General features: G+C 45.0%; 1 protein-coding gene across 2 annotated transcripts in view; it reads right to left on the bottom strand.

Moving 5' to 3' along the window:
* Ncf2 (neutrophil cytosolic factor 2) overlaps window positions 1–13093 on the bottom strand; it is a 30885-nt gene extending 17792 nt beyond the window's left edge. For both annotated transcript variants that reach the window (XM_090340281.1, XM_090340282.1), the window contains exons 1-4: window positions 12788–13093; window positions 10378–10460; window positions 4182–4290; window positions 260–394 (exon numbers count right to left, since the gene is read on the bottom strand). In XM_090340281.1, the coding sequence (XP_090196407.1) occupies window positions 260–394; window positions 4182–4290; window positions 10378–10460; window positions 12788–12961 (501 nt within the window). In that variant the 5' untranslated portion in view covers window positions 12962–13093. The remainder of the gene's footprint in view (window positions 1–259; window positions 395–4181; window positions 4291–10377; window positions 10461–12787) is intronic.
* Between the last annotated feature and the right edge of the window lie 3220 nt (window positions 13094–16313).

Here is a 16313-nt window from a genome sequence, read left to right as displayed (position 1 = left end):
TCCTGTGTATGTGGTACTGAGTAATTGAACCCAGGTCTTCGTGCATGCTAGGCAAGCACTCTACCACTAGGCCAAACTCCTGGCCCATCAGGGCCTCTTTCATCCTAAGCTCACAGTCTTGACTTCTTAGCACAGGTTTAAGATCTAAACTGGAACAATGTTATGAAGTCCCCCATTCATGGTATCCTCAGAAATAAGTAAGAATCCAAGAAGTTTTCTTCCCTCCCCTGCCCCCCCCCCATATCAGCAGTACACTCACCCAGACATTTTCCAGGGCCTTGTCAATTTTGGAATGCCTGGGCTCTGACTTCATCTTCATGGCTACTGTCAACTGCTCTTCTGCCTTTTTCCATTCCTCCTTCTTGGCGTACAAGAAAGCGATATTATATAACACCTAGGAAGGCAGAGGTCACACACAAAACTCAGGATAGCTTCAAGTTTTGGTGCCAGAAAAGAACGTCTATGAACACATAGGGAATACAGCTCTCCTGGGGATATGGAAATTATTTAATAAATAATAGTCCTGCACAGAAACAATGACAAAGGGTGACAAAAGGTGAGCTAATTCAGCAGTGATACTTACAAGACACCATGTAGGAAATGAACTATACAGCTTTGGGGGAGAGAGGAGAAAAGGGAAAAACTGGGAGAAAATTAGGAAGGAGGTGACAATGTTCAAAAGGACCTGACTTATAAAACTGTAACCCCTCTGTAAATTACCTCTCAATTAAAAAAAATTTAAAGAAATGCAGGTGGGCCAAGAGTTAGGCCTAGTGGTAGAGTGCTTGCCTAGCATGTACGAAGGCCTGGGTTTGATTTCTCAGTACCACATATACATAGAAAAAGCCGGAAATGGTGCTGTGTGTCTCAAGTGGTAGAGATGTAACCTTGAGAAAGCCCAAGGACAGCACTCAGGCCCTGAGTTCAAGCCCCAGGACTGGTAAAAAAAAATGCACATTTCATTCAAGGCAGATAGACATGGAATGATTCAAGTTGAAGGAGAGCTAGTAAAGAGCCTCAAATATATACTGAAGAAAAAAATATTAGTCTTGCTAATGTCAAGCACAAATATGGCACTAAGAAAGCATCACCTCATGTAAATTCTAACAGCCAAACAGGTCAGATGAGGACAAGAACTATTGTGCTGCTGGATGTGGAGGAGAAGATCCTGCCCAGGGATTCTTAACAAGGCAGAGTTGGGCCTAAAATAGAGGTGTGCAGTCTTCTCAGTAAGATCCTGCCTGAGCCACAGGACAGCTCTAGGAAAAACAAAAAACAAAAAACCCTACCTAATGAAAAAAGAGGGTACTGTGGGGATGAAGGGGTGTGGCATTTGACACCCCATCTAATGACTTGGCTCACTCTAAGGACACCAGCTGCTGTGTCATCATAAGACTCAGGCCGCCCCAGGGAGCAGTTGTAGGGAAGGACAGTGGCCCCTTGCCACACACACATGCACAGCAGCAGTGGACTTTGTCTAAGGAGTTAGAAGCTCTGCTGGATGGTGTATCCTGGACCAGTTCTACAGTGGAGGTCTGGTCTTCCTTCCAGACCTGATTGAGGATCAGTGCGCTCATGTCTTCTGCATCCTGATGGCCCCTGGCCAGTGATGGTTGGTCTTAGGATATTTTGCTTTTACAAAATCAATAGAAATGTACTTTCAATTCACACTTTGATCATCCCCTAGGTGAGGGATTCGTACTGTGGATATTCTTTTGCAGTTTAGGCAATGGCACCACCAGTCTGCCTCAGGGTCACAAAGGCAAGCAAAGTAACAAGCAACAGAGGCCCATGCTGCTAAACTATGCTGTTGGGTAGTTTGGGTGTCTTAAAATGACTTACAACTTAGGACAGTCTAAACTTCAGATGGGTTTATTAGAATAGAAGGTGGGATTTTTGAGGCCAGCAACCTCTGATTAGGACTATATACGTGGAAAGAAAGAACTGATTCGGTTCTCAGTCACATTCTCTTAGAGCATTTTCCCATGGTTAGTTGTCCTGATTTGGCAGCTAGAAATACATTGGGCCTCCTTAACTAGAATGTTACATGTAGGGAAATGACTAGTGGGTCTCCACGTTCTCATGCCTCCATGATCTCAACCCTAGCCATAGGAAGAACTTTCCTCTATAGAGCTCAGTTTGGATGCCTTCTCTCCACTCCCTTAGAAAGGGGCCAACTGGTCAACCAGCCCTTTCAACTGTATAAGGTGACTGGTAGTGTGTGGTGATAGCTTGGGTCATTACAACTAGAGGTGACAAGCTGCTGGCATCTAGTGGGCACAGGTCAGGGATGCCACAGTGCACAAAAGAACATTCTGCAGATCAATAGTTGCATGGTTGAGAAACTCTCCTCTAGCATCTGACCAAATGATGGTCAGTTCCCAAAGCAAACTCACATCTTCCAAGACAGAGAAGTGGCAGGAGCCCTGAGCCTCCTGGAGGGCAGAGATGGGGCCACGTGTCCCTTGGGACCTGGGGCAGCTGTGGACTCTATTTTTACTTTTAGCCCCTTGCTACCCTGGGAACACTTGACTTTTTGTGCCTGAGAAAAGAAAGTCAGGGGACTCTCTCTCCCCGCCCCACACTCACTCCTCTCTCAGGAATTCTTCTAAATAAAGACTTGTAGTATTTGCAAGAATTTTAGTTTGTAAAGCTTCTGGTATAGTTTGGGGGAGGGGAGGGTTGTTTAGAGAAAGGACATGAACTTGCTAAGTCAAAGCAAGCTGCGTCTTTTCCTTTTTGGTAATACAGAAATTGTCCTTCTATGGAAAGCTTTACTTAAATTCCTACGTTGAGCTGTTCTTTGAGCAAAAAGGGGCAGATTGTTACTCTCTTGTCCTCAATCTCCTGAGTGTTAACCTAAGTTCAGGGTTGAGAACTGTTCACAGTAACAAGTGTGTGTGTGTGTGTGTGTGTGTGTGTGTGTGTGTGTGTGTGTGCGTGTGTGTGTAAAAGAAAGAGAGATACCTGGAAACCTAGCAAAGTTATGGCACTGGCTGTGAGGAGACTGAACCCATGAGTTTGGGTTAGTAAAATGCTATTTGCTAAACAAATAGCCTATCAGCTGGAATTGCCAAATAAAACATGTAAATTATTCTGAATACTTTTATAGGTCCAGTCTCTCTGCAGAAATTCCAGTGGGCTCATGGTTTTGTTTGTTTCGTTGGGGGTTTGTTGGTATGCATTTTGAAGCCTAGCAGTAATCAGTTTTGATACTGCCTCAGGTAACTAATGAGTTCATGAGGAATTTGAACCAAGTATATTTCTTATGTATTTATTTAACCAGTGTTGGGGACCAAATCCTTGAGCTTGTAAAAATTAGGCAAATGGTTTACCACTGAACAATATCTCTAGTCCACCTGAATTGCATCCTTGCTTCTTTCCAAATGTATTTCCATTCTACCTTCCTTCTTTCCTTCCTTCCTTCTTTCCTTCCTTCCTTCTTCTCTTTCTTTCTTTCTTTCTTTCTCTCTCTCTTTCTTTCTTTCTTTCTTTCTTTCTTTCTTTCTTTCTTTCTTTCTTTCTTTCTTTCTTTCTTATTTATTGTGGCTTGAACTCAAGGCTTCTCACTCTTGCTTAGCTTTTTCACTCAAAGCTGGTGCTCTACCACCTGAGTCATAACTCCACTTGTCACTTTGGAGTTCAATTGGAGTTCAATTGGAGTTAAGAGTCAGCCTTCTCTTCCCCAGCTGGCTTTGAATGGGGATTCTGGAGTCTCAGCCTTCTGAGTAGACAGGATTATGGGTATGAATCAACAACATCTGGCTCTGTGTCTTGTCTTTTCTTTGTTTATTTCTTTTGTGCTGGTCCTGGGCTTGAACTCAGGGCTTGAGCTCTGTGTCTGCGCTTCTTTTTGCTCAAGGCTAGTACTCTACCACTTGAGCCACAGTGCCACTTCCAGCCTTTTCTGAGTAGTTTATTAGAGATAAGAGTCTCACAGACTTTCCTGCTCAGGTTGGCCTTGAACCTTGAACCTTAAATCTCACCCTCCTTAGTAGCTAGGATTATAGGTGGAAGCCACCAGCCCCAAGCTCTCTGAGTCTTTTTAAGAGGCAAAAAAAAAAAAAAAAAATAACTGAGTCCTAAGGTCCAAGAGTCAAAATGATTTTCACAAGAGCCTGTGAGGGTCAGTAGCCAATGGAACATGGTAACCCTCCTGCCCAGGCCTGCCCTGTCCTCACCTCACAAGCAAACAGCTTGAACTGCAGCCCCAGGATCTTGTAGTCAATCAGCTGGTTCCCACGAAGCTGAGTGAAGGCTTCTTTAAGATCTTTAATAGCTAAGTCATATCTGCAGACAGAAAATAAAGCAGTCTAGGCATGGAGAAAGAGATAAAGAATAGACAGTTTCTTGCTTCTCCTATGCCTGCCTATTTCTCTGGGGAAAGAAACCTTTCAGACTTCTTACAGCTTGTTCTAGTGTTTCACCCACCCTGGGCTCAAGGATTCTGCAGACATAGTGACTCATAGGTACCAGAAGGCTCTAGGCTGGGATGATGACAGGATTTTTCTTCTCTATAGATGGCATACTGTTGCCATCTTTCACAAAATCCTGGTTTGGCCTTCAGATTCAGCCTTTCTTTGCGCTCAGCAAAGCCACACCTGCCCACGCCTGTATCTCCGCCAGTTCTAAGAGCTGATTCAGAGTGTTCCTTCTCCTGACACCTCTGTAAGGTCATGCCTGCTTCCCACAGCAGCAATGGCCCCTCCTCAAGCTGCTGACAACCTCCTCCCACCCACTGCCTTCTCCCAAGACTTTATTTATTATGGTGCTGGTCCTGGGGCTTGAACTCAGGGCCTAGGCTCTGTCTCTGAGCTTTTATACTCAAAGCTAGTGTTCTACTACTTGAGCCACAGATCTACTTCGGGAGGGAGGGAGGGAGGGAAGAGGAGAGAAAGAGAGAGAGAGAGACAGAGACAGAGACAGAGAGACAGACAGAGACACACAGAGAGAGAGAGAGAGAGAGAGAGAGAGAGAGAGAGAGAGAGAGAGAGAGAGAGAGAGAGAGAGAGAGAGAAACGTGGGAGTGTGTGGGCTGCATTGTCTGTGAGGAGCAGGCCATCAACAAAGAATATGTAGAGAAGGAACTAGCTTTTGCATAGTTCCAGCTCCAATTTCAGGATTCAAAACCCGCTCGAGTCTTGGCTTTGCCACTCACATCCGGTGAGGAAAGTCAAGTTACTTCACTGTTTCCTCACCGTTAGTAAGAGTGGCGATTCTCACAGGGCTGTTGTGAGCACTGTAATGCAACAGGACATTCAGATATGCAGGAAGGTCCTTGACACACATTTGTTGACTTCATGAGTTTTTCTTTCTTGCATTTCTAAATTCCACCAATTGTAGAATGCTTGCCTAGCAAGTGTGAGACTGAGTTAAAAACTCATGGGGCCAGGAGTTTGGCCTAGTGGTATAGTGCTTGCCTAGCATGCACGAAGGCCTGGGTTCAATTCCTCAGTACCATATACATAGAAAAAAAAAAAACCAGAAGTGGTGCTGAGGCTCAAGTGGTAGAGGTCTAGCCTTGAGAAAGTGCAAGGACAGTGCTCAGGCCCTGAGCTCAAGCCCAACCTGGCAAAAAGCAAAAACAAAAACAAACAAAAAAACCCCTCAAGTACATGTCTAAATCATGCACCAATCATTTTTTTTCTTTTTTTAAATTTAATTTATTTATTTTTATTGATGGGGTAATGTATAGAGGGGTTACAGTTACATTTGCCAGGTAGTAAGTATATTACTTCTCACACTTTGATATCCCTTCTCATGCTTTTGTCCCCATTTCCCTCTCCTTCACCTCTCCCAATTATCTTGTTTTCCCCCTTCCCCTTCCTATTTCATATAAACAAATAAATGTATATATAATATACCAGGTAACAAAACCAGAGGCAGTAACAATATGAGATTAGCCAAAGAGCAAAGAGAGAGAAGAGAAATAACATAGTACATTAAGAACAATGGTCACACAAGATAAAGCTCTTGTTGCATCAATCATTTTTCATAGCATTATTTAAACCTGCACTATACTAGGTACTTCCATGAGCTTAAGAACAGAGTGAAGAAGGGATTCTGAGATGAGAAGACTTAAAACGGACTAGAAGGGCTGACTGGCCCAAGAGAGCACAAGGGTCCAGGTGTCAGAGGAAAAGATGGAGTTGCCATGCCTACTAGATAAATGTGTGTGTGTGTGTGTGTGTGTGTGTGTGTGTGTGTGTGTGTGTGTGTGTTTATTGGGCCTTGAACTCAAATCTTGTGCTCTTACTAGTCTTGCTTGGTCACAGCTGGTACCTTACTACTCGAGCCATATCTTCAGTCTGGCATTTTGTTAGTTAATTGCAGATGGAATCTCCTTAGTAGCTCCTTAGCAGCTAGATTTATAGGCATGAGCTACCGGTTCCCTCTCAGTCTTAAGAAGCTCACAAGCAGTGACAATGGTGGCTACAAGAGCCAAGGGGAGAAGAAAGAGCAGCTGGGTTTGACACAGGAGAGTTGCTGTCTCCAATATCCTTGCTGCTAACAAAGATAGTTATGAAATCCATGAAAGCAGGAGAGCCCTTCCCTAGAGAGCAATGGGCATTTGTAAGTTACCACCACACATCTTTCACATGACCCTGATTCCCATGAAGGGAGAGATGGCACAAAGGCCTTGTGGTCCATCTTTCTAAACTGAAAGCAGCAGCTGTTTCTCTGAGCTGAAGAGGGGGCAGGTGGTGGCGCAGGTGTCTTGTTCCCTGAGCAGCTATGATTTCCATGGCAGGTCTCAGAGGGCACGCTAAAGTGGCATCAGCATTAACTTACAAATGTGCCTTCCTCCCTGCTGAGCGGGCGAAACAGATGGATTTCAGTTGTGAAGAGACACACCTCGGTCTACCTGGAGGAGCCCCTCAAGCCTCTCCACGTAATTTTCCCACCCTAAGAGATGTCCCTAGTGTGATAAAGAAATGACTATTCAAAGTGCTTGCTCTGAGTTACAAGACAACAACAAAACTCCCAAACAACTGAGCTTTTGTGCTCAAGTCTAGTGCTCTCCTACTTTAAGCCACAACTCCACTTCCAGCTTTTTGGTGGCTAATTGGAGACAAGAATCTCACAAAGCCTGGGACTCGTGCCTGTAATCCTAGCAACACAGGAGACTAAGATCTGAGGATGATCTGAAGCCAGCCCGGGGAAAGAAAGTCTATGTGACACTTACTTGCAACTATCTAACAAAAAAGCCAGAAGTAGAGTTTTGGCTCAAACGGTAGAGTGATAGCCTAGAGTGCAAAAAGCTTAGAAACAGCACCCAGGCCCTGAGTTCAAGCCCCATAAATGGTGTACATGTGCACGTGCACACACACACACACACACACACACACACACACACACACACAGAATCTCAAAGACTTTCCCTGCTTGGGCTGGTTTCAAATTGCAATCGTTTCATCTTGGGTTCCAGAGCAGCTAAGATTACAGCATGAGCTACTGTTTCCTAACTCTAACATTCCATTTAAAAATATGTATTTGAATGCATCCTCCCTCCCTATTCTTGGTTTCTTTTCTCTCCTCACTGCATCCACAGGATGTGGGTGGTCATGCTTTGACACACAGCTCTGCTTCCTGCTGTACAGGTCTAAATAAGCTCAATCTGAAAAATCTGAAAAATTCAAAGTCGAGTTCGGCCCTCTGTGTGGCACAGTGGGCAGGCAGTGGGCACAGTTGTGACTCCCTCTAGCTCTTCAAAATTCTCTTCCATGGGAAAGCATCCTATGGAGCCAGCTAAGGAGCACCTGCTCCCCACAGGCTCTGAGGGCTATGACCCTCTCCCTCCACACAACCACACACAATAACACCTTATTGTGCAGTTAGCACTGCACAGTAGCCCTTGTGGCCCCAGCTTCTCAGCTTGAGAAAGTTCCTCATCCAATCTCTTTTGTAACAGGCCTTGGAAAGGTTTCTTAGTAACCACAGAAGTTCCTGCTGTTCTGCTGCCAATGTCCCATGCAGCCCAGAACCAACCCGTAGCTGAAATATTGAGAACCTTTAGGATACTGTAGTAGGCCTCTGACAGGGGTTTTGGTCGTACCCTTTTCCATCCAGAACTCAGCAGGAAGAAAGCCTTGGCTGCAGGTATCATTTCTACGTGACCACCTTTGAAGGGGCCACCACTCTTTAAGAACAGTTTGGGAATGATAAGTATAGGGTCAAAGGGTAGAGACAGCATGGTACGGTTCACACTAAGGCACTACCTGCCTCCTGGAAAATGCATTTGGACTTGGTTCTGCTGGAACTTCCTAATGACAGAAAAGCAAAGCCAGGATCTACTAGAGCTGGGGAGAGGGTGACTTTATCACTCTAAAACAAGTCTTTTTGCAATCAAACATGGTTCTTAACTACTCAGGAAGGAATGATTGCTTGTGGCACTTAGTTAAATATAGCACTCACAGGACGTGACTGTTCCTGCCTTATGTCATGGTTACTATTGTTGGTGATTTGTTTCCTCCTTTTAATCTATGAGTTTCTTGATGTAGAGACTTGTTCACGTTCATTTAATTAATTCAACAAGCATGTATCAAAGAACCACTATCTTAGTATTAAACTACCCATAGAAGTCTGTAGATATTTCTGAAAACATTCACAGAATAGCTGGACCTGGATGCTTCACTCCTATAATCCTTGCTTCTCAGGAGGCTGAGATCTGAGTATCATGGCTTGAAGCCACCTTGGGAAGAAAAGCCCATGAAACTCTTATCTCCAATTAACCAGACAAAACTCAGATGTGGAGCTGGGGCTCAAGTGGTAGAGTACCAGCTTTAAGCAAAACAAACAAACAAAGGGACAGTGCCCAGGCCCTGAGTTCAAGGGCCAGTATTAGCCCATGCACATGTATGCGTGCATGCATGTGTGGGAGCACATCCCGGGAAAGAACTCTATCAATTTTAGCCATGCCTCAATCTTTTCTTTACACCTGTCTTTGTTTTTAAGGTAGGGTTTTGTGCTTTTTTACCTTGGCAGGTCTTGTCATACTTAGGTCCTCACTCTGCATCCTGAATAGCTAAGATGTGAGCCATTATACCCAAGCCTGTTTCATATTGCTTTTTGAAATAGGGTCTTAATAACTCCCCCACCCAACCACACGCACTATCCTCAAATCTTTGTCTCATTGGTTGCTGGAGCCACGCACTCCGTGTCTACATATTCTATAACACTTGGAGATGAAGGAGGGAATGGGAGGATGTTAAGAAGTGAAACAGATGCACAAAGCCCAGGAGGCAGATAACTCTATGTCTTCTTTTAAGTCTGGATTCTGTCTGTACAGTGTCCCTGTGCTGTACCTTTTGTTTTTCTTTTCCTTCTGGGAAGACTTGGCTTTTTAAGCCTTCAGGTAATTGGCAGAATCTACATCTTTGAAGTATTCTGAGCTTTCTTATGGTTGCCCCTAGCAATAGCCGACCACGTGGGCTTTGCAGGCAGCATTTCTCTCCAGGTCCTAGGATCAGTGGCTTCCAAAGTGGCGTGGGACCAGAGCCCACCCCTCCCCAACCAGAGTTCCCTTTAAATCCACCCACATGCCACAACAACACCCTGACCTCCTGAACCCACACTCACACCACTGGACCAGTATCACTCGTTCCAAAGAGCTTCCTTAGCTTGAAACCAATTCCTCCTTGGAACTTGTGAGCACTGAGAGATTTTCTATAAAGGTTCAATGTGCCACCTCTTACTCAGACTACAGTTGAAATGCACATTGAGAACGTGTTCTCCTCTGCTGTTTATGTATTTGTTCTTTGGCATCTGAGAAGGGAATTGGAATTGAGATTAACATTGATTATATTTATCGTTCTGCTCATGGTTTCATGAGTGTTTGAAGAAAATCATCCCACCATTCAGAAAAGTTTACCAAAAATATCTGAGGCCAAGATATTAATCCAGTGTATAGACTACAGATCTATGGCATTATGGTCTCTATTCTGTAAACTTTAAATTTGCTAATATAGATTCAATTTATATGTCTGTATTAATCAATAATATATATATATTGTTAATGGTGTGTGTGTTTATTTGAGTGGATTGATTGGGCTAGGATGAAACCTAACTGTCATGTGGTTTCATGAAACTCTCCATCTGAGACAGATGCCTCCCAGGTAGAAGCTACCATGGACACTTGAGGCACGGTGTTGGAGTAGTGAGAGTTTTGTTTTTTTTATCACATGTGAGTAGGGCTCGGTTGACATACTCTGGGCAGGCCTGCCTTCCCTCCTTGGTCATCTGCCTCTGCCTGGGTTCCTGTAGTGCTGCCTGGGTTGGGCTAGTCAGACACTGTGCAACCCAGGCCTGGCAGCACTGAGACCCTAGATAGGCTGTCTCTTCAGACTTCTTCAGGGTAGGCAGCCCTGGGCCACTTACTTCTCCATCTTGTGGTAGAGCATCCCTCGCTGGAAGTAAGCTACTGCCAGGTGCTTGTCCCGGTTAATGCTTCTGGTGAAGGCCTGTGGAGAGAAAAGTCCAGATAAGGCCCCTGAGCCAGGAGTTGAAGAAAGGTGAGGTGAATCCCAGGCAGAGTGAAAAAGGGGTCTTGGAGTGATCTAGCTCTTCAAGGTGATAGGATAGAAAGCTGGGGCTCAGTCAGAACTCTCTGGGCCATCACTTCCTCCTTGTATAGCATATGGCTAATCTCTAGGAACCTCAATTTTCTCTTCTGTAAGATAGGGACATTCTCAGTTGCCTTTCAGGATTATTGGTAAGATCAAATTAATGAATTAAATGGCATATAATATGCTTCATGGACCGGGAGTTTGGCCTAGTGGTAGAGTGCTTGCCTAGCATGCACGAAGACCCAGGTTGGATTCCTCAGTACCACATACATAGAAAAAAGCTGGAAGTGGTGCTGAGGCTCAAGTGGTAGAGCTCTAGCCTTGAGAAAGCCTAAGGACAATGCTCAAGCCCTGAGTTCAAGCCCAGGACTGGCAAAAAAAAAATAATATGCCTCATGATATAAGTTTAAGAGATCAATATGATATAAATAACAAGAACATTTATATTACCTATATTATAAAACTAAAATAACAACTAAGAATATATAGTACATATTATGTATATACACATACATATATACACACATATAATATATATGCGTATCATATTCATATATGTTACACACCATACACATGTATGTCATATACATTTATATTACATACAAGCACACACATGTATATGTGTATATATTGTATATGTTATATGTGTTGCATATATGTATATATGTTATATGTTATATATTATGCACATATGTATACAGACACACACACACATAAAGCTAATGGTAAGGGCTCCAGCAGAACAACAAAGGCCAGAGCGAATGTCAGCAGAATAGAGCAAGAAGGAATCTAGATAGGGAAGAGCAGGAGCCAGTGAGCTGGGAGCATGCAGTAGTAGTGGCCGGCGCAGCCTGGCTCAGGATCCCACGTCCAGGCCAAGGCAGAAGCCAGGGCGCTGGGCTGGGGGAGCTGCACCCTGACTAATCACCTCTTTTGCCCAACAAGACAATGTGTGCTTTGTCTCCGCTAGCCCTCAGAATACAGAGCTGGTGCTGTTGCTGGCCCTCAATTACCCGCTCCACGGAGGAGGCCGGGCCAGCCTTCCCCCTGCTGCTCTCACATTCAGGTCCCCTGAGTCTGAGCACTGCTTGTCAAATGTCTGATCATTACAAGCCCCTTGTCTCCAGGCAGGAGGATGGGAGTGAGGCTTCTTTACCTGCTGCTCACAGGCTGACTGGGGGGCGAACTGGATTTTTAGGGTTCCAGGGAAACTCAGTTGCCAAGACTTCTCCAAAGGAGGAGAAGATAAAAATCAAATGCTTTCACAAAACAATGTGAAGTTATACTGTTCTTTAATGATTGGTGTCTCTCATGATACTTAAATGCACAAGATGCTGAGAGCCAGGAGTTTATATGACTTGCTTAATTAATGAGAGAGAGAGAGAGAGAGAGAGAGAGAGAGAGAGAGAGAGAGAGAGAGAGAGAGAGGGAGGGAGGGAGGGAGGGAGGGAGGGAGGGAGGGAGGGAGGGAGAGGGAGAGGGAGAGGGAGAGGGAGAGGGAGAGGGACAGAGGGAGAGGGAGAGGGAGAGGGAGAGGGAGAGAGAGGGAGAGAAGGAACACCAGGATTTGATCATGGATACTCTGCTTCCAAGTTCCATTTCCTCTCTACCTTATGATGGATCCCAATAAAGCTCTATCTCATACTAGAGCAAATTAAGTAAGAAAAAAAATTTAAAGACGCTAACATTCACTCCATACCACATGGCAGATATCACTAGTCAATCTCACTACACTTTCTTCCAAACAGCCTCAGAACCCTTAAAAGAGAGCCTTGCACAATAGATCAGGATGGTCACTTGAGTGGAAACCTAATTGTCTTTCCTCAATCTCTTGGGCAGGCAAAGCTGATGTCTATGAAATTCTTAGAAAGTTCTAACTGGGCAAGGTAGAAAGACGGAGAACTTGTGTCCAGCGAGAGTTGGTAGGAGTCTTCATGAAGGTGTTAAGAAATGAGTTGCACTGAGAAATATGATCAGTATGCCTGCCCCGCCCCCCTCCACACTGCTGCTTATGAGAACTAGCAGAGATTTCACAATGGTAGTTGCCAGGTCCCTCCTCAGACCCTGATCCATCCATCAGGACCTTAGGGTGGGACCTTTGTTCAGGGAACTGCCCCATCCCTACCCCCAACTCAGACAAGGTTGCTAGAATGGAATGGACTGAGATCTGTAATGACAAGTGTTCAGAGGAAGTGAAGAACCCCTCCTCTCCCATTACTCACCTTCTCGGCCTCTGGCATCTTCTCCAGGATTGTGTGCATGCAGCCTATGTTGAAGCAAATCCGAGAATGGGGGTCCTGGACTGCGCTGAAGGCCTCCAGGGCCCCCTTCCAGTCCTTCTTGTCAGCTGCCAGCACCCCTTCATTCCAGAGGCTGATGGCCTCCACCAGAGACATGGTCAGGTGACACCAGGAGGCTGCGAGCTGATGGGGGGAGGGGGAAGAGGCCAGGCAGGAAGCACAGGTGTGTTTCCCACAGTAGTGTGGTCCCAGTACCCAGCTCTTCACACTGCTAGGCAAGTGTTCAAAGTGGGGTCAAGCCCCGTTTAGGGTGACTTAGCAGTATATGCCAGGAAATGTCCCCACCTTTCAGGAACTGACGCAGAAGCTGCCATGAGAGAAAAGCAGAGGCTGGAGGGCGGAGTGTGGAGGCGGGATGAGGAGGGGAGAGGAAGTACTTTTCAGATGCTCTGCCATGGTTCAGTTCCCCAAGTTCCCCAAAGTGCTTCTGTGTCCCCCTCCAGCTCCGCCTCTCCCTCTTGCAACCGCTCCGTGGCAGCTTCTGGCTAAGGTAACCCTGGCAAGTAGGAGAATCTCCTTGTTTCTCCAGAGGAGAGAATTCCGTGGGTTCCTCATTTTCTCCTAGGGCAGTCTGTAGCTCCCCAAACCCTTCTCATGGGGTAGGGGGGCCTCACTCGCTGGCTCTGCCCTAGTCCACTGGTCTCCCTCCAGTCCTGCTCAGCACTGAGCCAAGCTTGGTCCCTCTCCCACATTGGCTGGGCGCTTCCTCTCAGTGGCATTTTTTTAAATTTTTTAAATTTTTTGCCAGTCCTGGGCTTGAACTCAGGGCCTGAGCACTGTCCTTGGACTTTCTCAAGGTTAGAGCTCTACCACTTGAGCCTCAGCACCACTTCTGGCTTTTTTCTATATGTGCGGTACCGAGGAATCGAACCCTGGGTCTTTGTGCATGCTAGGCAGGCACTCTACCACTAGGCCAAACTCCCAGCCCAGTGGCATTTCTTGATCTGTGACCTGCTGTCCATGACTCCCTCCCCCCATGTGTGTGTCACAATTTCTAACTGTCACCTGTGCTTCCTTCCCTCTCTCACCATGGCTCCTCTTCAGCCACCCTGGGTTTCCTTTCCTTTTCTCACTGAACTCCAGTTCTATTCCTGTCCCTATTCTCCCCAAGGCCATGCACTTCAGGGGTATACACCCCCGACACTGACCCACGGAGAGGGAGCGGGGCTCTGACAGGTGCAGGAACAAGCATGAGACACCACTAGAAGGCTTTTGAGGAGTTTTGGAAGATTTCTTCCCACTCATGATTTAGCAGTCTCTTTAAGAGGCACTTTTAGCCTGGTGCTGTGGCTTTTCCTCCTCCTCCTCCTCCTCCTCCTCTTCCTTCTTTCCTTTCCCCATCCTCTTCCCCTCTCCTCTTCTCCCCTTCTTCCTCCTCCTCTTTTTCCTTTCCTTTTCCCCCCTTCTGTCTCTCCCTCCTTCTCCCCCACTCTCTTCTTTATTTCTTGTAGTGGGGCTTGAACTCAGGGCCTGAGTGCTATCTGTGGACTTTTTATAGGCTAGTGCTTTACCACTGAGCTCTACTTCTGGCTTTTTGCTGCTTAGTTGGAAATAAGAGCCTCACAGATGTTCCTGCCAAGGCTGACCTCCAACAACGATCCTCTGGTCTTATTAGCTTCCGGAGTAGCTAGGATTGCAGGCGTAAGCCACCAATAGCCAGCCTTCTTCTTCTTTATTCTTCTCCTCTTTGCTCTTTACTAGTGTCTGGACTCTCAAGGCCTTGCACTTGCTAGATAGGTGTTCTGCTACTTAAGCCTCGCCTGCAGCCTTTTTCGATTTTGAGTTACTTCTCACACAGGGTCTCCCATTTATGGCTGGGCTGCCCTAAACTTCAGTCCACTCATTTCTACTTCTTGTGTATCAGAGGTGACAGCTTTTTGGTTCAGATGGAGGGGATATTTCTATTTTTTTTCTTAGGATGGCCTCAACCCATAATTGCCCTGATCTCTGCCATCTGAATATCTAGGATTATAGGTGATGACATTATACCCAGCCTCTCATCCTTTCTGAGAGGATGGATGAGGAGCATTCCATATGGAAATATCAGGGGTACATTCAGGAAAGATTTTCCTTAGACAAGATAATTCAACCAATTTTAGTTGAGCAGGTATTAGACAGTTTAGGTAGCTAAATACTCTGTCCATAATATTTTCCTCTTAATAATGTCACTGTTTTTTTGGTCTTTTTCTGGTATGGAGTCTTGAACCCATGTCTTCATGCTCACCGAGCTTGCTTGCTTTGCCCAGCTGGTATTCTATCATTTAAACCATGCCTCTAGCCCACCCCAGCTGGATGAGTACCTGTGGCTGCTTCCTGTAATCCTAGCTACTCAGGAGGCTGAGATCTGAGAATCATGGTTTAAAGCCAGTCTCCAAAAGAAAATCTGTGAGACTCTTATTTCAGTAACTAATTAACCACTAAGGAACCAGAAATGGAGCTGTGGCTCAACATGGTAGAGCATTTGCCTTGAATAAAAAAGCTCAGAAACAGTGCCCAGGCAATAATTTCAAGCCTTGCAACTGACAAATAAATAAATCAATCCCTCGTTTCAATTTTCTGGAATTTATTTTGATAAATAGTATTTTAAGGGTGCAGAGGTAGTATTCTTTTTGTGTTGCTTTCGTAACGGTATCCTCCTATAATCTAACTGTGTCTAGAATCCTGGTATAGGCTATCATGTTTTAGTACATTTTAGACCTGCCTTCTGAATATGAGAGAAAACCCATGTCTTTCATCTCTCTGAATCAGGCTTACCCCACTTAATGTGTTTTGTTCTAGGTCCATCCATTTCCCTGCAAATGACATACTATTATTCTTTCTAGTGGTTATGTAAAACATCATGTACAGGTATCACATTTTTTGGATCCACTCATCTATTGTAGGGCAACAGGACTGTTTCTATAACTTGGCTATTATGAATAATGGAGTAATGAACATGGCTGTGCTAGTACCTTTACAGTATCCGGGTTTGTTATGTTCTGGGTAGATGCCCAGGAGTGGTATGGCTGGGTAGTAAGGAAGAACTATGTTTGTTTTTGTTTGTTTGTTTTTGAAGAATCTCCAGACTGCTGTCCAGATTGGTCATTTTGGCTTATGTACCCACCAACAGCAAAATAGAGTTCCTTTTTTTTCCCATATCCTCACCAACATTTGTTGTTTGAATGAATGATGCTGGTCAGTCTAACTGGGCTGAAATAGAGTCTCAAAGCTGCTTTGATTTGCATTTACTTTATGGCCAAGGATGTTAAGCGTCTCCTTTTGTGTTCATTTGCCATTCTTACTTCTTCTGAGAAGTCTTTCCTTAACTGCTTTCTCATTTGTTGATTGGTTTATTAGAATTGGGAGGGGGGTTGTAATTTCTTGTGCTCCTTGTAGATTTTGAATATTAGGCCTTTATCAGATGTAATGCTGATAAAGATCTCTCGGTTGTCTTTCTAGTTTAGTGACT

This window comes from Megascapheus bottae, chromosome 10 (genome assembly GCF_031878675.1).
Source record: "Megascapheus bottae isolate mThoBot1 chromosome 10, mThoBot2.hap1, whole genome shotgun sequence".
Lineage (NCBI taxonomy): Eukaryota > Metazoa > Chordata > Mammalia > Rodentia > Geomyidae > Megascapheus > Megascapheus bottae.
This window is presented reverse-complemented; position numbering and strand designations above follow the sequence as displayed.